Below are 22,462 nucleotides of genomic sequence, written 5' to 3' on the forward strand. Positions count from 1 at the left end.
CTATTGAACATAGTGGCGCTCCCCCGAATATTGTAGCACCTAGTGAATGTCCCATATGACATACCTGGAAGTTCTTCAGGCGAGTATAAAGGATCACTAAGGAATTCCTGTGGGGAGGGAAGAGGAACAGGATTGCATTAAGCACACTACAAAGGGACTATGCAAATGGGAGGATTAAAGTGCCGAATTTCAAGTTATAATATGTGGCAGGGCAATTGCAGTTTGTCATAGGCTGGCTGGCAGAACAGGGTCTTGCTGGATATGCAGCTCCTGCAGCCTTGGGAGGAACCCTATTATTTAACCGCAAGGGCCGCACCTTTTAGCTCATGGCAGGAAGTTGTGGCAAAGAGCCTGGAAACTAATGGGTGTCAAGCATCCCTATTCCCCGAATATCCCTTTGATTGCAATAGTGGGGAGACGGCAGGCAGTGGGAAAGGATATTAGGAAATACTGTAAGGGCAGTGGGTGGCCACGGTGGGTGACCTACCGCAGGGAGGGCAATTTATGGATTTCGGGACATCGACCCTGAGTGCGCAATGGAAACCAGGATCATCGAGCGTCAGAGGCCATTTACGATTTACAATATGTCTGAGGGGGTCATGTGGTGTCTCGTTTGTATGAGTTACTGTTGGGTCAGTGTGGGGGGGGAACTTGCCAGTGCGAGCGAGATGGGAGGAGGATTTGGGCAGAACATACTCCTACGTCCCTCCCCCTTTACTCCGTACTGTATGGGCGTCCCTCGCTAGGGACGGGAAGCAGAACCTTTTTCACCAGAAAAATCATCTTCCCCTTTAAATTCAGATGCGTGCGGGCACAGCCCTGGGCGCATGCGCTCCCTTGAGTTCGCCCACCGGCGCCAATCCTCAGTCCTCTTTAACTTCAATCAGGTACCGCTCTGTCCTCTGGCGCAGCACTCCTACCCGACGCATGTCGACGTCAGCTGGCTTCATCAGTTGTCCAGCCTGCAAGGGTCTCTTCCCTACTTCCAGCCCCACGCTCTCTGCCTGCTGCCTTGGCCCCGGCCACGGCTGGGAAGGCTGTACCGTGTGCGACGCGCTAACACCACATGTTCTGAAGAACAGGTTGGCCAGGTGGAGGGAGCTCTTTGGTAAGTCGCCTCCAGAGGGACTAAAGGTGTTCGTTAAACACAAGACCATGCCCAAGGTAGGTGGACTGTTCTCATCCGCACCCCGCAAAGGCGATTCCTTCCCCAGGAGGCGCACCACGAGCAGGAGGGGCCTATCAGGTCCTAATGCCAGCACCCGCACCAAGGCTGATTCAGCTACCGGCCACCAGGCTGTGGGTTCGTTGGATTCTACCGGTGACTGCTGAGGGACCGCAAGGTTCTTTTACCGGGTCTCAACCCGAGGGTCTACACCCTAATACCGGACTGATGCCTGAGGGGGCGCCTGTACGTAGCACTACCGGCTCCACAGCCATTGGCTCTCCGCCTACCAGGCCCCATCCTGAGGTGCAGGGTAGGCCTCAACTACCACCGCTCTGCGCCCTGGAGTAAGCCGGGACCAGCGCGGCGACCACCACGACACATACACGTGGCATGAAGCCGGACAAAATTGCCGCCGAGCCAGAATAAATGGCAGCTCGCCCGACACCTTCCCCTTTTCGGGAATACGAATGACGAATAACAGTTGAATGAACATGTCCTTCAGGGGATCTTCCACAGGTGGGGGCATCCACAGGTGGGTCTTGTTGCGAACCTGGTACAACGGGAGGTGCCCCCCGTTCGCGTCCTGGCAGGAACAGGGCAGGGCCTCTCTGAGCAATGCCATGCAGATCCAGTGGAACGACATGAACGTGTATGCCTTTCCATACCCCCCTCCCCTAGTCCACAGGGTAATCTACAAGATACAGGAGTCCCAGCGCCTTCGTATCATCCTGATAGCTCTGTGATGGCCAGCAAGACCATGGTTCTCGGCATTACTCAGCCTGTCGGATCAGGCTCCGGTGCACCTACCGCTGGGCCCAGCACACCTCCTATCTCAGCAGGGGGGCACGGTCATCCACCCCGCTCCCCAGAAGTTAGCGCTCTCAGCGTGGGTTCTGAACAAGTCACACTGAGGCATCTGCATCTGTCGGAGGCTAACCTAGACATTATAAAGGGGGCTAGGAGCGATGCTACCAGGAGCCAGTACAAAAGCAAGTGGACAAGGTTTTGTCACTGGGCGGACTCTAAGGAGGTCAATCCGTTGGCATGCACGTTGGATGATGTGCTATCCTTCTCTGCGCACCTCGCAAACGTAGACACATGCCGCACCTATCTGGTGGCTATTGGAGCCTACAGGAACTGGGAGGAGGAGTTTTTTTCATCCTCTAATCTGGTGGTTAAAAGACACTTGGCGGGCCTCACTAGGCTTTATCTGCCCATAAAGTAGCCACACCCAGTGTGGGACCTCAACGTGATTTTGGGCACCCTGGTGCATAAACCATGTGAACATATGGTGTCTGTGGACATCAGGCTAGTCACCATTAAAACAGCCCTCCTGGTGGGCCTTACCTCGACATGTCGGATCAGTGAAACCAGGCGCTGGTGGCTTCAGAGCCTTATACTACTTTTCATAAGGACAGGGTGGTGCTTAGAACGCACCCTGCATTCTTACCTAAGGTTGTCTCCTCTTTTCATTTAAACGAGGAGATAGGGCTACCAACGTTCTTCGCAGATCCCAAGGATGACGCTCAGAGGGTCTTGCACTGTCTGAACATCAGGCATGCCCTGAGATACTACCTGGACAGGACCAAGAGCTTCCGCAAATCAGGCGCTCTTTGTCACCTTAAGCCTGGCTGTCAGGCCTCCAAGGCTTCCATAGCAAGGTTGTTGGTTACGGCCATTAAGGAGGCATATGAGGGTCAGCACAAACCTCTTCCAGCAAATATGCATGCCCACGCTATCGGGGCTAAAGCCACGGCATTTGCCTTCCAGAGGAACGTCACATCGCAGGTCATCAGCAAGGCCGCTACATGGGCTACACCCTCAGCTTTCTGCAAGCACTACTGCTTGGATGCCGGCTCCAGGTCAGACGCGGCATTTGGTCAGGCAGTGTTACGGAACTTGTTTTCTTAAGAGAGCACCTCTACACCATGGGCCTACATTCATTTGTAATTGCCCATACATTATGGAGGAAAGGAGACGGGACGTAGGAGTAATACTCTTACGTCCCGTCACCTTTCCTTCATAATGTATGGGCATCCCTTGCGAGGGACAGGAGACAGAACCTTTTTCACCAGAAAAAATCTTCTTCCACTTTAAATTTAGAGGCGCGCAGGGGTGCGGCCCTGGGAACATGCACTTGCCTGACCCCGCCCACCGGCGCCACTCCCCAGTCCCCTTTTCTGCGTCGACAGGAACGGGCCGAATTCACCAACACTCCTGGGTTTGGCTTCGGCCATGTAATACCACATGCTCTTCCCCGGATATTCTTCTATCTTTGTCTTTTTCTTTTCAATTAGGTACTTGGTTTTCCGATGCCACGCTCCTCCCCGGTGTATGCCGCCTTCAGCGGGCTTCAGCAGGTGTCCATCCTGCAAGGGTCTCTTCCCTACATCTGACCCCCATGCCTTTTGCCTCCACTGCCTTGGCCCCGACCACGGCTGGGAAGGTTGTCCGCGTGCGATGCACTGACTCCACGGGCACTGAAGAACAGGCTAGCTAGGTGGAGGGAGCTCTTCCAGAAGTCCCCTCCCGAGGACCTAAAGGACTTCGTCAAACATCGCTCAAGGCCGAGGGAAAGGCCTCTATTCACTATTGCACCCCATAATGGCGACTTCTCCGCAAAGAAGTGCCTGGCAGGGAGGAACCTGTTGGATTCTAGCAACAGCACATGTACCAAGGCTAGTTCAGCTACTGGCCTCACAGCCGAGGGGTCTCCGGATCCTTCCGTGTTCGGTGTTGAGGGACCACAAGGTTCTTTTACCGGGTTTACTCCCGAGGGGCAATGCCCTAGTACCGGCATTATGTCCGAAGGGGTGCCTTCATGCAGCAGTACCGGCAGCTCTGCCGAGGGCAATACGCCTTCCAGGTCACGTCCTGAGGTGTGGGATAGGCCTTGTGTTGCAGCACCAAGCGTTTTGGACGGTGCTGGTTCCAGCGAGCCAGGCACCACGACTTTGGCACGCAGCTCGACAAAATGGCTGCCGCGCCAGACAAGGTGGCTGCTCGTCCGATACCCCCTCTTTTAGAGCGGGTGAAGGAAAGAGTCACAAGGTGGGACTGGTGTCAACCAGGTGCGTGGCCTACAGTTTATCCATCAGCAGCGCAGGGCAGGTTTCCCCTGCACCCCAGGCAGGGTGTGCCCTGGCCCCAGTTGCCCTTTGCCACTTTGCCAATATCACCTGCCACCTCTACAGCCTCTTGAGACAGGTTCTTCGAAAGGTTCCTAGGGCTGGTGCAAACTCCCCAGATGGGGGCCTTCCTCCAGGACACCATCAGGGACCTGCTCTCCCAGGTCACTGTTATGCTCACTTGGTATCCACGGGGACGCCACCCAGCTGTGGGGGCTCTGGTGCCCTTCTCAGCCACTCCCAGGTATAATCAGCGGAGAAGTTCTGCCTGGAAAACAGGTGGGCAATGTTCAAGACTGGGCAACTGGGGTAAGAGCCTCCCAACACCCCGTATGCCCGCAGCCCCTCCCCGGACCTTTCCTCACCTTGTTATATGTTTTGGCGTGCTCTCAGTCCTGCCTTCTTGGCAGGGGCGCGTTGTCTTTTGTGAGAGAGTGGGATCTAGTTACTTCACTGATGCAAGCCCTTTAGATTCTTTCAGGTAGGTCTTATTACTGTTATACTGTATGCTTTTCTTGGATTTAAATAATGTCTTTCTCTCTGCTTAGATGCGCGGAAGTTCGCTCTGGACTCGCCGACGGGTGATGGCGTCTTGAGAGCGCCTTGATGCGGTAAGTAGGCGCTATGCGCAGCGCTATGATGTCTTGCCTTTGCTAACCTGTTGTCTTTTGTTCATAGGTTGCGGTGCTCACCTGGAGCAAGAAGTCCCAAGGCGATGCTAGTCGATGGGCGACTCGTGAGGTAAACTGCCGGCACAATTGCAAAATGTCTAATGTCCTTTTCTCTCCTATTGCAGATTCGACGATTCAGGCGGCTCGGTGTTCCTTGGATGATTGTTGCAGGAGCGTAGGGCAGCTTGCGGTGGAATCACAGGTAGGCTGCTGCTTTCATGATGTCCTTTTGTTTTTCAGATGCTGTTCTTCCGAGGTTCGCAGATGCAGCTGAACACGATGAGCGTCACGTTGCTGGATTGCAAAGTAACGCGAAGCATGTACTGGAGTCCGGGCGTGGCTTATATAGCCTGCAGGCATCCAGGTGTCTCTGGGCCTACCACACCCAAAATGCGAGACCGTATAGTTCAGTTCAGGAACTGAGCCATGTGGAAGCATCCATGTTGTTGCGCTTAATTACTGCTTAAGCACATGAGCCAAAGGCGCCAGGACTGACTACAAGAGAGTCTCGGGGCAAATGTCAAGGCCCTTGAGGGCCTGATGGGGGTACTAGAAGTAGCCCACCTGGACTGGCAATCCAGGCCTAGGGCAGGGATCGTGACAGTCACCCCACCGGCACCCATAGTCATTCCTCCTGTGACTCCAGTGCTGCAGGCCCCGAGCGCAGCCGCCGCTGCCCCAGCCGGCTCCTCCGATTCCGGCTTCCCTGCCTCCCACAGTGCAGGCAGTCCCACACCAGCCTCCGCAGCAGCCACTGGCTCTGGTCCTCACACCGCAGCCCACGACGCCCAGCACTCCTCCACCAGCTCTGGATCCCTCCGAGCACCGTGGTGGACACAGACGAGGAGGAGGACCCCAGCACACCATCTTCAGCCAGGGCCTTCCACAAACGCCTTGCAGGTTTGGCAGAGTATTTGGGCCTTCTTCAGCCCGAGGTAGCACAGCCCGAGGAGAGGGTCTTGACTGAAGTCCTAACCCAAAGACCCCCCTACCAAAACGGATCCCGATGCAGAAGAAGGGGTTGCTCAAGCCACACTCAGCCCAGCCTGTCAATCGGCACCTGGACGCCAAGTACAGGAAGATGGAGGGGGACACACTCTTGCATCCTCAGCCACTCTCTTCCGTGATCGCTGCAGCGTCACTCTATTCTAAGCCTCAGTCGGCATCTGCCACCTCGTCCTCGACGCTGCTAGGCAAGGAGAAGATGATCTTGGAGGCGTATGGGAAAAAGCTGTAATCCAACGGCCCTTCCATGCACCTACGTCATGTCAATGCTGATGCCATGCTGGCAGCAGTTAAACGAAGGGTCTGGGGGAAATTGCGGACTTCCTCCCAGAACCTCTGGCATAGAGCCAAGTGCGCTTCAAGGCGGGATTAGGATAATCCATGCTGGTAGCACAGGACAAAATGGAGTCCACCGTGGCCCACATCGATACCTCTGCCACGGACATGAGAAGAATGGCCTGGCTCCGGCTACCAAGTTTAATCCCGATGTTCAGGAACGCATATTGGACCTTCCATTTGAGGGTAGTGAACTCTTGCACTCCACCACGGACGAGGAATTAGATAAAAAGAACAGCTTGCAAACCACAAAGTCTTTATCTATTCTTACAAAAGCCACGCCTGACAAGAGGCGGCCGTTTGGCAGGTTCTGAGGCTTCCAATAACAGTGGTCCAGGCAACCTGACCGTTCTCCGAGTCAGCATCGAAGGAAACAACAAAAGGGGGGTGGGGCAAGGGTTTTTTCCAATCCCCCTCCTCAGCAGCAGCCTCAGAGGTACAGAAGGCATGACACGCCCCTCGGGTCCATGTGTCTGCAGTGGGGGGCAGGCTTGCCTTCCACGTGCAATTTTGGCGCCAGAATTTTTCAGACCCCTGGATCCTCTCTGTAGTCTCCACGGGGTACCGCCTACCGGTTCCTCCCTCTCCTCCTCTCCCACAGATTAGGACAACAACTCTGCTGGTGTAGATCCGGACACTTGCCGAGAGCCAGGCAGTGGAAGAAGTCCCAGCCTCCCAGCTAGGATTGGGCTTCTATTCCAGGATTTTCGCCATACAGAAGAAGAACCATGCTGGCCTGAGAGTTGTGTTGGACCTTTCCACCCTCAATCTCTCCCTCCCTCTGCAAAAATTCAAGATGGTTACGCCAGCTCTTTTTGCGGAAACACTGGACAGGGGAGACTGGATGTGCTCCCTGGATCTGAAGGACGCTTCTCTACACGTCCCGATTTGGCAGCCGCATCGTTCCTTACTGCGCTTCAGGATCATCGGCTTCCATTTCCAATACAAGGTGCTACCCTTCGGCCTCAACTCGGCACTCAGGGTATTTACCAGGTTAATGAATGCAGTGGCAGCCCTCCTCAGGGTCCAGAGCCACCACGTCTACCCATACCTGGATGACTGGCTCGTCCGGACCACCTCTCCGGAAGCGGTTCAGCATACTGCCTCTGCACTGATGAACACTCCACGACCTGGGGTTCACCATCAATCTCAAGAAGTCTCAGCTGCAGCCCACGCAGAGCCTCACATTTTTGGGCCTCATCTGGGACACTAGCTCCATGAGAGTATTTTCCTCGGAGGACAAGATTGCAGCCATCAAGAGAGCTACATCTCACTTCCTCTTCAGGCCCGTGACCTCGGCCTGGTGGTATCAACACCTACTGGGTCTTCTGGCAGCGGTCTGCTTGGCCATGCCCCACACAAGACTCAGGATGCAGGGATTAGAGCTGCACTTTGCAGCCTCAAGGAATTAGGAGAAGGGCTCCCAAGAGGAGCCAGTCAGCATTCCTCTTTCTCCTCTCGGACCTCCAGTGTTGGTCTGCAGACTTCACCCTGCGGCAGGGTAAGCCCTTCCGACAGCCGGCCCCTCAGGTCAGTTACTACAGGCTCTTCCCTAGAGGGCTGGGGAGCCACCCTGGACAGCCACAGGGTCCATGGAGTCTGGCTTGGCAGGAACAGGAGTCCCACATCAATTGGCTAGAATTGAAGGCCATATGATTGGCCCGGTGTCCAGTCATAATATCGAAAAAATAAAGTCGAATGACAAAAAAGTCGAATCAATAATGTCGAAAAAAAAAAGTCGAATTTGTTTTTTTATTATTTATATATTTTTTTTGGCTTTGGTAAGTAAAAAAAAGGGGTAAAATAAAAAAAAAATAGAAAAAAGGGGGGTTGGGGGGGAACCCCCCATTTCGAATAAAAAACGTATTAAAAAAAAATTCGACTTTTTTTTTCGAGATTATTTTTTCGACATTTTGACTTTCGATTTTATTGATTTAGATTTTATGTCTAGGAACTGATTGGCCCTCAAGGCCTTTCTCCCTCTTATCGAGGGCAAGACAGTTCTTATCCAGACAGACAACTTCACTAGCATGTACTATGTCAACAAGCAGGGGGACACCAGATCCCCTCCGCTGTGCAACCGAGCACTTGGCATGTGGGAATGGGCTCTGGAGAATAACATCTACCTCATGGTTGTCCACCTCCTGGGGGAATCCAACCTGGAAGCGGACAGGCTCAGCAGACTGGGGGCAGACAATTATGAGTGGCAATTGAACTGGTACTGAAGTAGATCTTCTTCTGGTGGGGGCATCCCCAGGTAGGTCTATTTGCCTCCTGCGACAACAGGAAAAGCCAACAGTTCGTCTCCTAGCAGAGACAGGGCTCCGGCTCCCTGGGCGATGCATTCCAGATACAATAGAACGACATGCCGGCATATGCCTTCCCGCCCACACCCCTGGTCCACAGGGTGATCTGCAAAGTAAAGGAATCCTGGCACCTCAGCATCATTCTGAGTGTTCCCTGGTGGCTGGCGAGACTGTGGTTCTCCGAGCTTCTCAGCCTATCGGACAGACCACCCATTCACCTACCGTTGGAACCAGCTCCTCTAATGGCCAAGCATGGGGACTGGGTACTCCACCCTGCTCCACACAAGCTAGCCTTCACAGCATGGTTCCTGATCAGGTCACGAAGAAAAACACTTAAGCCTATCTCAGGCTAACCTAGAGATCATCCAGGGCGCTAGAAGCAAGGCTACTAGGAGCCAATACAAGAGTAAATGGTCCAGGTTCTGTCATTGGGCCGATTCTAGGGAGATTGACGCTCTTAAGTGCACCTTGGGCAATGTGCTCTCCTTTTCAGCACACTCCGGTGTGCAGGTGGTTACATGCCGCACCTATCTGGCAGCGAGGAGGGCCTCTTCTCCTCCTCCAACCAGGTGGTTAAGCGACATCTGGCAGGCCTCCACAGAATTAACCCGCCTATAAATAAGCCACACCCTGTGTGGGACCTCAATGTTGTGTTGGGCGCCTTGGCACACAAATCTTTTGAGCCTATTTGCGTCCACGGACATCAGGCCGGTCACCATAAAGACCACTCTGCTCGTGGGCCTCACCTCAGCTTGCAGAGTCAGCGAGATCCAGCCTCTTGTGGCATCAGAACCCTACACCACTTTTCACAGGAACAAGATCGTCCTGCGGACGCACCCTGCTTTCCTACCCAAGGTGACCTCCTCCTTCCATCTCAACAAGGAAATAGTCTTACCCACTTTCTTCGCCGACCCCAAGGAAGAGCCTCAGAGGGTCTTGCACCATCTGGATGTCAGACACACGCTGGAATACTACCTGGACAGAACAAGGACCTCTGCAAATCGGATGCCTTGTTTGTCTCTTTCGGTGGGTCAAGGCCCGGTTAGCAGGCCTCCAAAGCCTCCATAGCAAGGGGGATGGTCACGGCCATCAAGGAGTCCTATGAGGGGCAGCACAAACCAGTGCCAGCGAACTTACATGCCCATGCGGTCAGAGTCAAGGCTACGGCCATCGCGTGCCAACGAAATGTGCTGTGGGAGATCATCAGCAGGGCGGCTACCTGGGCCACCCCTTTGGCTTTCTGTAAACACTAATGTTTGGACGCCGCCTCTAGGTCAGACGCGGCATTCGGCAGGCGGTTCTAAGAAACCTGTTTTCTTAAGGAGGGGCCCCTCTCCACCCTGGGGCTACATTCAGTTGTAATAGCCCATACAGTATGGAATAAAGGGGACGGGACGTAAGAGTAATTAATAGTTACTCGCCGTAGTGACTAACATACTCTTAATCCATAGTCCCCTTTCCTCCATACGTCTCACCCCCCCCTAATAATACTGGTGTCATTAGGCAAAGCTGATCATTGTCGACGCGTCAATGGGGAATGAGGAGTGGTGCCGGTGGGCATAGTCAGGTGAGCGCATGCTCTCAGGGCCACACCCCCGCGCGCATCTAAATTTAAAGGGGAAGAAGGTTTTTTCTGGTGAAAAAGGTTCCATGTCCCGTCCCTCGCAAGGGACGCCCATACAGTATGGAGGAAAGGGGACTATGGACTAGGAGTACGTTAGTCACTACGGTGAGTAACTTATAATTTCTCAGATGGGGAGTGGTCAAGGGTTCTTTATATGAAAAGAATCTCAGGAAATGCTAGATTCAAGCTTGCACAATTGTACCTGACACACCGTGCGTATATGACACCACACACGATATTGCAGATTCAGGGAGCGACTGAGCAGTGTTGCCCTAGATACGGTAGGGAAGGGGCAGGAATGCTGCACATATTCTGGACCTGCCTGGTAATCAAAACATTCTGGGGATTAAGTGTGGACAGAGTGGCCGAAAGGAGGGGTGGAAATACATGATTGGCCCCCTGAGGCCTGTCTACTGGGCCTGTTCCCTTGAAGGAGGAGAATAGGAGAATGCATTGCACACCTGACGAAAATGAAAGACCTTATATGTGTTCTGGCAAGGTGTAGAATAGCCCTGGCCTGGAAGTCAGCGGCTGGCCCCTAGTGTTGATGCATGGTGGGGAGACTTGTTTAGGTGGACAATGTCGTAGACAGTGGTCTGGAGCAGGGCGGTGCGCAGGGGTCTGAGGGAAGGGAGCGAAGCTGTAGCAGCCTGAAACGCACTCACCCAGACAATATGGTGCACCCCGGCTGGAACACAAAGTACATAGGATGGGATGTAGCTGAGCCTCAGCTTTACAGATATAAGGCAGATGGGGTGGCATATGGTGAATCTACTTCAGGCATGGCTCCTTTTTGAGGCTATAGGGATGGGTGTGTGGAAGAGGGTTGGTTGAGTATCGCTGCTCAGGAGATGGGCAGCTTCATTCTGTGGGACAGGCACACTGAAGAATCCTGTGGGCCTTAGCGGTCTGTATTGGCTTGCAAAGGGAAGTGTTGCGCACGTTCAATGGGGAGCCCAAAAACGAAAAAGTCCTGAAAGGGTTGGGGGCCCATGCCTCAGCACACCTGGAACTGTGCAAGAACTGCAGGTCCTTTTTGACATAGGTCTTGGACAACTTGGACACCACCTCGACCATGAGTTTGAGCAAGGGGCAAAAAGGGAACGTTGTTGACCAGTTGTTGTAAGTAAAAGTTAATAAAATACATTTTTAAAAAAAAAGAAATAATCGGTCTACCCGAACCTTACCTATCATGTACACAGATGGTATCATGGGGTGTGGGAGCCACACTAATTCAAGCTCATCTTGAGTAATTAGTTTCCTCTGTTCTAATGTCCCCAATGTCTACGCTCAGGACTGAATTGTCATTCCTCTTCTCTTGTATAGTCTCATGTATCCATGAGAACTAACCCACCTCCCCTGCTTACTGACTGTTATCATTTGGGTGTAAACATTTAATAGTTTGAATGAGATCTATTTCAACTCTTTTTTAGAACACTTCTTCATGAGTAAAATACCCTAAAGGAGGTGAGGTGGGGGTGGAGGGGATTAGAGCTCTTTTTGAATTGGGTGGTTAAGTCGCAATTAGTAAAGTAGGATGTAGATATACATCCAGAGGCCATTAACGGGTTATGCAATTATAGAATACAACATACACCTCAATGTAATCCTTTGGTGCTTGAACAAGAATGCCGATAGAAAACTTTAACGATTGTCAGAGGAACCAACTCTTGATAGCCTTGCAGAAGTCCAGGTGACAACCTTCTGGATATTGCTTGTGGGCCAATGTACTTCCGAAATGGGTAGGCAAATGGAGACAGCTGACTTCCATTTCTGACCTTGTTGTGATGAGGGATGTAATAAAGACGTTAAGTGGAAGAGATTCAGAAGGATCCAATTGGGATACACTATAATGTAGAGGGACACATTTGATATTCAGCTAGCAAATGCCAGCCCGATCCGGTTGTGATGCAGTATAGTGTTAAGAGGCACATTTGATATTAGGCTGGCAAATATCAGCCTGGGAATCCTCCCCTCATTAATAAAAAATGTAATTGGAGACAATAAAAACCCACTGGCCCTTATTAGCATTTATCGTTTTCTGTTCATTAGCAACTACTGTCTGAATTGAAGCGATTTGTTGTAAACACAACTATCAGACGGACATCACACCCCCACAGTGGGACATGCAAGGCTGTAGCTTTGCCAATGGACTCCATTAAACCTGAATTTAACTGAGTCTCTGGAGGGGGTGAAAGCGGCTTAGTTTATTGCTGTATTTCATGAAAGTGAACACATTTGAAAAGTGTCCTTTGTTTTGGTTTAATTGCTGTAATGTTAACGTCCATCCTTTCCTTTTTTCCACCCAGAATGAAATACCTCAACTAGTTGGAGAAATATATCAGAACTTCTTTGTGGAAAGTCGAGAAATTCCTGTGGAAAAATCTCTTTACAAAGAAATCCAGCAAAGTCTTGTTGGCAATAAAGGAACAGAGGTGTTTAGCAAAATCCAAAATGATGTTTATGAAACACTTAAGGATCGCTACTACCCATCCTTCATTGTCAGCGATTTATATGATCGACTAATCAAAAAGGAGGAAGACCGAAGAACGTCTCAGTCCATGTTTGATGATATTGATGATACAGATGAAGTGGTAAGTCAGATTATATATTAAGGCATGCAATTTCCTTTAACGTCCACTTCTTTTAACTAGTGTTTGATTGAGAATTTCCTTTTATAGAAAAATTAAACCACATATACAATTTAACCTGCCGTCAGATGGCTTTTACTGATGCAGCAATCTTTTCATTGTAATGTGATGAATCCAGCGATGTCATCACTTCCTCTCTGCAGAAACTCTTCTCATGTGGCCAGGGAAGGGCAGCCACTACCTGAAGCCGACCCTGGGGGTGGCTGTCTGAGGGATAACTACATGGTAGGGCGGGGGACCCAAGTGGAAGGGAAGGAGGCTGACCGGTAGAAACATGGTATCCCCCTTGCCACGCAGCGTATGACATAGTTTACAAACCTTTATGGCCTATTGTAGTACAGATCCAGTCCAACCCCTCTATACTGAGAATAGGGCTCTTTTTGACAATTTCTGCCAGAACACTGAGACTAGGAAGAGCCCGAGAGTAATGCAGAGTGCAAACGCCTTGGAACTAGAGATGTGCTTTCATGGTTGGAAGCATCCGATAGGTACCAGGAAATTTAGAATCCCAGGACCGCAAGGAAGATGGAGATCCACAGTACCCGACATGGGTCGGGAAGCGAGAAGCAGACTGGCTACAGCAAGGAGCAGGAGGGCTCCTATTGGCGCCTTCATGAGCGGTCCAGAGGGGATTGTTTTTTGCACGCAGACCTGCAGCAAGTGAGGTTGACCAGAGGAGGTCCAGGCATGGTGAACACCAGAGGATTGGCGGGATACCAGCAGAGAGAGGATGTGCTCCGCTGGAGAACCCGAGAGCTGCGGAGAACACTGAGGCCGACATAGAACACTGGTGAGCCCAGAGAGCGGAAGTGGGACACTTCAAGGCATAAACCTCATGCTAAGGGTAGTCAGAGACACTCACATGGCGAACCTATGTGAGGGACCTGGGATGCAGACGACAGTTAGAAGGGAGACAAATGAAAGGGGGTCAAAGATCCAGTACCAGAAAGAACTGAATTGTAACATATGGAAGAGATTCGGGCAAGAGATTAAACCAGGAAGCCTGTTGTGAGTCTAGGACCCACACCCAAAGTACAAAGTGAATAAGCCCTGAAAAGAGAGTATACCAGACAATGTGACTACGAGTGAGGAGACCCACAACTAAAGAGAGCATGGGGAAAGCCCTGGCAGGAGAGGATACCAGGCAGTGTGGTTGCCAGTATGGAACCCACACCCAATGACAAATAAGAGGTATACAAGTGAGAGGTGCCAGAAGAGGAAAAGCAGCCTCTTGAAAGGGTGTGAAACCCAGTGGAAGGAGCCATGCCCCTTGGGCTGAAAAGGTGATTAAACTGTGAAGAAGCCAAGCAAGTCAAGGGGAGGAAAAGAATAATTGAGTGTATGAGGTCTAGGCAAAGGAAGTCATACCCCCTGAATTTGATAATTGCACATTGTTAGGAAAGAGAGTTGTCGCTGAGAGGTGTGAAACCCAGGAGAAGGGAATTGTACACCTGGAATGGAAAAGTAACAGAACTCTAGAGTTCCAGGGCAGGATAAGAACTGCTGGGTGTTGTAGTCCTGGGAGTCCCAGCTCCTGTAGTAAATAAATATATATGTTTATGAAGTTGAAGAAAAACAAGGAACGGAAATCCTTCTTGACTGTGTGGAATCCAGGGGAAGGGAATCATAGCCCTGTCTTGTAAAAGTAAGGTGAATGGTGACATTGAGAAAAAGGCCTGGCAAGAGAATACCCCAGGTGCATTAATCCCTAGTCGGAAATCCATATCCAGATAATTAACTAAGTGAGAATAGTCAACTTAGTGTATATGTAAAATCCAAGGGTAAAGGAAAGCCCACGTGCTGGATGAGAAGATGGAGTATTGTGGAACAAAGGGAAGAACCCTAATCCCTTTAACTATAGTGTTTATATATCTATCACTGAAGATCCCAGGAAGGGAGGAGAAGCTCTTCCTGACAAAATCATAATCCTGAACTGAGAGATTCTGGGGAAGGGAACCTCCTCCCCATGAGGATTGTGAAACTATGTGGAACTTTGATTATTCATGTATTTGTGCACCTTTTGAACTTTGTGTTGGACCATTTGAAAGCCTACAGATGGACAAGTGAAAGAGGTTGACCTTTGCAAATAATGTTTAGCTTGTAAGTGTCAGGATAGGATTTTTGGACACAGGACAGAGAATTCTTTATTTTCACACTTTCTGACACTGACATACTTTAGTTTATTTGAGGCAGGGAACCCCTCATAGCGATAAGGCCTTCTTTTTCTTTACTTTCTTTTACTTTGGTAAATGTCCATAACAATCATCACACTGCCTCTGTGTCTGAGTCTTACTGCTTATTCATTACAGTACACGCTGGGTTTACTGTGATGTGAACCTCAATTGCATTGATTTACAGTCCTGCCTGGAAGATGCATCAAAAGAGAAAGATCATCTTCTACGTTTTAGGTCCAGGTGCAGTCACAAAACCCAAATATGACTCCATTTCAAATTTAATTGGCTTATTTCTTTAGCTGTATTTATTGGAGGTTGATGAGCCTTCTATACAGGGCACCGTCTTCCGTAACCATTATAAAGCTATACAGGTGTTTCCTGCAGCTACTTACTGCAGCAGACTTAAGAAGTATTTCTCACATGCTGCCCACTTTGGTTCAGCCATTATGCCACAAAGAAACAGATGCCGCTTCTCATGTATATCTGTCTCCAAGATTGTATTTATCTCCTTACTTATGTCTTCTAAAATTGTTGCCAAACTTCGAATGTCCTCCAAAGCTGGGTTGCTTTGTCTGTTTTCAGTGGGCTGCCAGGGCTCATACTCTAAAATAACTTTCCCCATTTTCCACTGATGACCACAAAGCTCATTTTGGTCAGGGGGTTTAACGTAACTAGAAGGTGTAAAAGACTTGCATAAAGCTTTCACGCCTTCCATTGACACCATGCCCCATTTTCATCAATTTGTATGGCAGAGAGGAGGAGCGGAACACAACTTGCGTTACTGACGCTCCCTTCATCTCTGCTATACAAATACTCTCAGCATTTGGGCAGGCATGGATTTTCATGCTGACCCAAATGCTCTACATCCCTATGGGGTCCACCGACTTTATGCAAAAAGCAGGTGGACCCAATAGGGATAAATTGTTAACGATGTCTGCCATGCATCCATGGCAGGCAGCGTTTACTCAATGTGCATGGCAGAGTGCAAAAGAGCAGGGCAAAAGGCGGCCTACCCACTTGTACGCCGCCTTATCCCCAACACTAATGCACTCCGCTGTGCAAATGACCAAAATTTGGCTGTGGAGACCCGCCTAAGTGTATGTTGAGAGAAACCTGAGGGTATTCCTACACCTATTCCCCATGGATCCTCTGCGCTGGTGGCCAGGGAAAGGCCATCGCTTTTGGATCCTGGCCCTGGCGGTGGACGAGGGAGGATCACCTGGGTGGGGTGTCTTTGATGACTCGGAGTGGGGTGCCCTTGGAGAGACATGGTATCCCCCCTACCACCAACCAACCGGACCCTACATCGACCTTAATGGGCTATTGTAAACCCATTCCCCTGACTTTCCCTAATGTGACATATGACAATACTGGCATGAGGAAGAGGAGACTAGGAAGAATGAACACCACACATTTTTACCGCTTAGGTACTGGGGCAAGGAAGCTGCCTCCTGAACCTTTGGAAGGTCAGGCATGTCTTCCTTTTTTTTTTTTTTTTTTTTTTTTATTTGTTTTGGCTTAAGCCTTTACAAAAGGAAAAACAATACAAAACAATTTGCATTAAATACAAAAAAAAGACAAAACTTGTGTTAAAATTTCTTACTGTCCACCAACCCTGCCAAATTTTTCTAGTCCTGTGAATTCCATGCTTAGGTACATTTATCCTTTGGATCGTTGTGTTAGATTGTCAGACCACTTTCTATTAGCACCTGGGTTGCGGCAAACATAAGTGCAGCATTTTTCCCTGAGATAATTCTGTCCCAGAGGAAGTCTGTAAGTATGTCTTCCTCCCTCCGTACCAGACCTCTGAAGAATCTTAGTCGCAGAGGCCAAGTGCCTTCACAATCCATCAGGATATGCTTTAACGTTTGTTTGGCAGGGTTTGAGCAGATTGAGCACAATTTTATTGCCATCTGTCCTTGATTACGTTTTACCAGAACAGCCCCACAGTGGACGAGGTTCAATCTCATTCTGAGGAAGTCTGAACGCAATTTTCTATTTGGAGATTTCAGTAGATAGCATGAGAGAGAACCAAGTTTCTTTTCTCCCTTCAAAAATATGTTTTGAGTTGGGTCCTCTCTTACTTTCTCCACTGTTTCGATCCAGTCCCGTTCTTCTAGTCTGCATTTTACTTTAAGTGGATTTAGAGCCAGAGTTTCTTCATTTAGATTTAGTTTCTTTAGTATTTCCAACGTTTTCCTTTCCAGCGTAATGAGAATAGTGGATTTTTTCAATAGTATTTCGTGTTTGAGGTCTCCATACAACGTCGAGTCCTTGCTTAATGTTATTTCCCTGAACAGTGAAATGAGCTTCCAGTCGGCCATACAGTTTAGAGATTTTAGGCCTAGTTCAAATCTTAGGCTTTTTAAGGACGCACAATTTGGGAGACCCAAAACTCTTTTCCAGAGGCGACCCTCATAGCTGTCCCAGTTTATGAACCAAAGATCCGGTATAGAACAACTGGAACAACTTTGGCGAGATAGAACTTTACCAGAGGCAAAATGGAGAACTTACAAAATTTGTAATTTAGCTTAATCATCTGTGATGTGAATTGTGTTATTTTGGCTGACACTTCTTTTTCTACTTTGTATGTTGCTGGATGGGCATAGATGTTATATCCCAAATATTTTATGGTTTCTACTGTTTTGATCCGTTCTCCTCCCATGTTCCAATTTATGTATTTTGCTTTTGACAATGAGTGTTTGAAAATCAAAATGTTTGATTTAGATGGATTAACTGTCAATTTGTTTAGTCCTACATATTCGTTCAGTTTATCAAATAGGTGTTGTAGCCCAATTGGTGTTCTATCGAGGAGAACTATGTCATCCGCGTACGCCAACCAGCAGATTTTCCTCCCATTTAGTGTTGGGCTTATCAAGGCAGACGTTTCTAGAAAATGGCCCATATCTGCCAGGAACAAGTTGAAGAACAGAGGCGCCCCCAAACACCCTTGTCTTACACCTCTATTAACTTCAACTAGTCTAGACAGATGACCCATTGCGTCGAGCCGTATTCTTAGGTTGGTGTTTTTATGAAGTTCCACTAAAATTGATAGAAGAGATTCTGGCATTCCCCAGTTCCGGAGTTTGTCCCACAATAGGACTCGTTCAACCTGATCGAAAGCTTTAGACAGATCTATCCAGGCTCCGTACAGCGTTTGTTTTTTCCCCCCTCTCTTTTGCTCATTCAAGATGTTTAGAATCAGGCCATTAATAGATGTTGAGTGGCCTTTGCGGAATCCTGTTTGAAAGCGTGATAGAATATTAGAATCATCGACCCATTTCGAGACATGAGACAGTAATAGTTTCATGAAGACTTTGCTTTCAATGTCCAGCAATGCTATCGGTCTGTAGTTCATTGGTATACGACGATCCCCAGATTTAAAGAAAGGCACTATAAGGGCCGTTTTCCAAGATGCTGGAAAGGTTCGTTGCTTTAGTATTTCTTTAAAGAGAGCGGATAATAACTTTGACCACAATGTTGGTTCGCTTTTCAGTGCCTGATAGGTCAAGCCGTTTAGACCCGATGCTTTAGATGATGAGGAACTGGCTATAATTTCCCGTATGTCTTCTTCACAGAAATTAAGTTGCCAATGGATATCTGGTTTGGGTCTAAATTCGCGGATGTCGTCGCTCTTATATGTCTCTGTCAGGTAGCTCACCCAGCCATCTTCTGAAACTAGGTTACATAATGATTGTGTGTGCTCCCCTTCGAACTGGTTCATTACTTCCCAGAAGTTCTTGCTATTTTTTTCTCTGAGTGTTTTGAGTATGTGCTCGCCATCTGTTTGTATCCGAAGAGCATTATGCGAGATCGACCATGATTTGTAATTGGCTTTTTGGATTCTTATTTCAGTTTTCATATCCTCCACTGAAAGTCCTGCCTTTTTGATGTCTCAACGTTTTCCTGTGCTCTCTTTTTCTTCTTTGTGTGGATTCGTCAAAGGCATGCAGGTGTTTCTGTTTGGCTTCTCCCGCTAAGTTTTTGGGTGCTAGAGTTGCCCATAGAAAGTTGGTAAATCTGTGTGGATCGCATTGTGATTTCCATATGTGTTCAGGAATCATTTTGAGTTTTCCATTTAAATTAGTTCCCCCATCTTTATATTTTACGACTCTAAGTTTTCCTTTCTTCCCCTCAAGCAACTGTAGTTCTCGTTCAGCTTCTGTTGTTAGAATATTTTCGAGTGACAACTCCAGTCTACTGTGGTCACTACCAGACTCCTGTTTTATTTTTAGTGTATAGGGCGAAGCATGCAGAGTTTTTGAAACAAAGATATAGTCTAAGGCTGAGGATGAATTCCCTCTTCTCCAGGTTATATATGGTTCTTTTGCACCCTCCTGTGAGCCCACTACCATATGGAGGTCCCATTGTTCCATAAAATCCTGCCATTGTTTTCCCAGAGTAATTTTCCTATGTGTTGCTCGAACTCTGTCTCCTTTTAGGGGATATATGCAATTCGTATTGAAGTCTCCAGCTACCACAATCTTACTAGAAACTAGAGTTGTTTTTAGCAGTTCGAATAGAGATGCTAAGTTCTCTAGAAAACAGTCTAGTTTCGATGTTGCAGGGTTCCAGTAAATGTTTACAAAGACCCAAATTGTGGTAGTTTCTTGTATAGATACTTCAGCTCTGCATGCCTGAATGCCCTGGGGATTATTCCATATTTCCTTTACATTTTTAAAGACTTGGTTATTTAGTGCTATTAGTAAGCCTCCTGAGGGCCGGCCCAGTGCTTTTTGTACGGCTGACAAACAATGAACCATATACCCTTCGATGTTTAGCGGATTAACCAACCAGGTTTCTTGTAAAAGAATCGCATCCCCCTGATTGAATAAGTATGACCTTGTTTCTTTGCCTCTGATAACGCTAGAGCCTCTTGTGTTCCAACTAAAGATGTTAACATGGTTCTTTCTAAAGTCTTTGAGTGCCCAAGCCCAGCTTCTTCAGAACTTCTGACAATATGTCTGGTAGGAGCATAAGGGTGTTTTCTTTTGCTTTGAGATCTTTTTCTAAACTACCTTTCTTTGTGAGGATTACCTCATTTTGATATATTGTTTCTTTGTTTGGGCATGGGAGAATACGGTGTTTGGCCATAATGTTGTTTTTCTTGTCATTGTATGAAACTTCCAGTCCATAGGATTCCAACTCAATTGAGTTTCGCAGGATATCATTTCTTGCGTTCGCTGAAGTCATAATGAGTTCAACCAGGAATGGATCACTTGACAACGGAAATTTCACGCTTTCGATGTCGTTGGATTTTAAAGAGTGAAGGTCTCCTATTTTTTGTATTATGTTCAGAATCACTCCCCGGTTTAAAGATTTATAGTGGCCGTGGTTTGAGCGCAATCTCAACCAAATCCTTTCATTGGCATTTCCCACTGATGTGTTTTCAGTTGGTTTATCGCATATTTCGGAGAGTGTGTGGATACCTGCAGCATTCTCCTCACGATACATCTGGGTAACGAGTTTGACAAATTTCCCTTCTCCGTTTTTGATTTGGTTGTCATTTATTTCAGGTGTATTTTTCCCCGGCATGTTTGCTGGAACAGTTACACCTGAAAGGGTTGTGCTTGGGTCCTTGAAAGCCAACGGCTTCTTTGTTAAAAAGATGGGGGCAATTTTCCTGTTTTCCTGTTGATTTGTGGCAGTGACATTCCCACAAGTTCTATTTACTACAGACTGCCTTATTTTTTGTGTGAAAATTGGGGCCCATTTGACTGCTTTGGCTATGTTCTCTTTTTGAGGTTGAGCGACTAGGTTTTTTTTTCTTGTTGTTTCCTCTGGGTTTATCTGTTTTTCCAGATCCTTTCCAATCTCTATGTTTTTCTGTTTTAGATTGTTTTTTTGTCCTGTCAGCTCCTCTGTTTGTAAGCCAATGCTTGCTTTCGTTATTGGAACTATATCGTCCAATTGTTTGTCTTTAGTTAAATTGATCTTTGTACAGATATCAATTTTGGCCTTCTGGTTTCCTTTTCCTATTTTAAGTTTATTTTTTTTTTTTGTGCCGATATGAGGGGTTTTAGAGTTGCCCACCATGGTGTCCTGCTCCTCACTAGTCCCAACGGATAGTATTTTTCCCTGGATCTTACCTTTGTCTTTTCCAATTTTGTTTTGCTTCGGCCCTTTATTGTGTTTATTTTTGTTTTTAGACTGTGAAGATTTAGAGCTCTTTCTCTTTGCCAAGTGATTTCTCCTTTTTCGTCTGCCTCTTGATGTTTGTTCCCCTTGTTCTTGCCATTCCTGAGGTTTTCCTACCTGATTGGCTTTTTGGTTATCAGATTTAGTTTCTTTTGTGTTTTTTCCAATATCTGCCTCTTCCTCTAGTAATGTAGCTAATCTTAAGAATTCTTCCATTATTGAATCTGAAAGTGGGGTGTCCTCCAATGAGTATTCCTGAATTTTTTCTGGGGTTTCTTCTGTTTGAACTGGGGGCAGTTGTCCCTTCAAGGTTGACAAAATCTCTTTCAAAAGTGTGTTGTTTTGGTTTTCAGTTTGATTTTTTTCTTTCAGTGATTGCTGGATAGAGGAGATGTCGAGTCCTTGTTTTACAATCTCAATATTCAGTGCCTGAATTGGGGTGCTCAGTTTTGTATTGATGGCATTTGCCAGGCCCACTAAAGTAGAGTCACAAAGAGAAATTTCTTTAGTCATTTCTAGCAATGTCCCATTTTGCGATTGGACTTCTCCTTTTAGCATCTCAAAGACTGAAACCAATGAGCTAAGAACAAAGTTCAGTGCGTTCAATGTGTCTGTATTTGGATGTGTTGTTATTTCTTCATCGTCTTTTCTTTCTGAGTCCCTTTGTTCTAGCATTAGCTGTACAACAGCTGATGAAGATTGTGAGTTTTGTGGGGTTGGGGTGAATGCATTGTCTTCCTCAGATGAGGTACAGGTTTCTTTTTCCAGGTGTGCTGCAACAATGTGCATTTCTGTGCTAGAAGTCGGGGTTTGAGAGTGTCTTGGTTCTTCCCAAAGAATGAGGGATTCGCCTTCGATGTCACTATGGCTTTTATATCGTTTCTTCCCGAAATGATTTTCTATTTTGCTTTGTATTTTTCTTGTTGAGATAGTGTATTCCAACCCTTTTTTCCAATTATTCATTATAGCGATATTTGGATTTTTCTCTATCTGACTTTTTGTAGGAGTACTATGATTTTCATCCGCATGTACCAGTACTTGGATTTCTTGTCCATTCATCAGATTAGCATTCTCCTGAGCGAATTGAGCAGTTGGTATGATCACTTCACAGCTTTGATTTAAATACGATCCATTTCCTGCCCCTTCCATGTCTTTGGTGCTACGGAGTTTCATCAAGTTTTAGTTTAATCAACAATCTGTGATGTATACACCGTTTGTTGGTAGAAAGTGATAAGCAATGTGTCTACACTTTCAATAAGTC

At 47.8% G+C, this 22,462-nt stretch overlaps 1 protein-coding gene across 2 annotated transcripts in view; it reads left to right on the plus strand.

The window, feature by feature from the left end:
* Window positions 1–22,462, plus strand: part of SNX25 (sorting nexin 25) — a 1,900,476-nt gene that overhangs the window by 1,375,509 nt on the left and 502,505 nt on the right. For both annotated transcript variants that reach the window (XM_069631510.1, XM_069631509.1), the window contains exon 9: window positions 12,548–12,832. In XM_069631510.1, coding sequence (XP_069487611.1) covers window positions 12,548–12,832 — 285 coding nt within the window. The remainder of the gene's footprint in view (window positions 1–12,547; window positions 12,833–22,462) is intronic.

The sequence above is a fragment of the Ambystoma mexicanum genome, chromosome 6q (genome assembly GCF_040938575.1).
Source record: "Ambystoma mexicanum isolate Mex_15411 chromosome 6q, UKY_AmexF1_1, whole genome shotgun sequence".
NCBI classification, from domain to species: Eukaryota; Metazoa; Chordata; class Amphibia; order Caudata; family Ambystomatidae; genus Ambystoma; species Ambystoma mexicanum.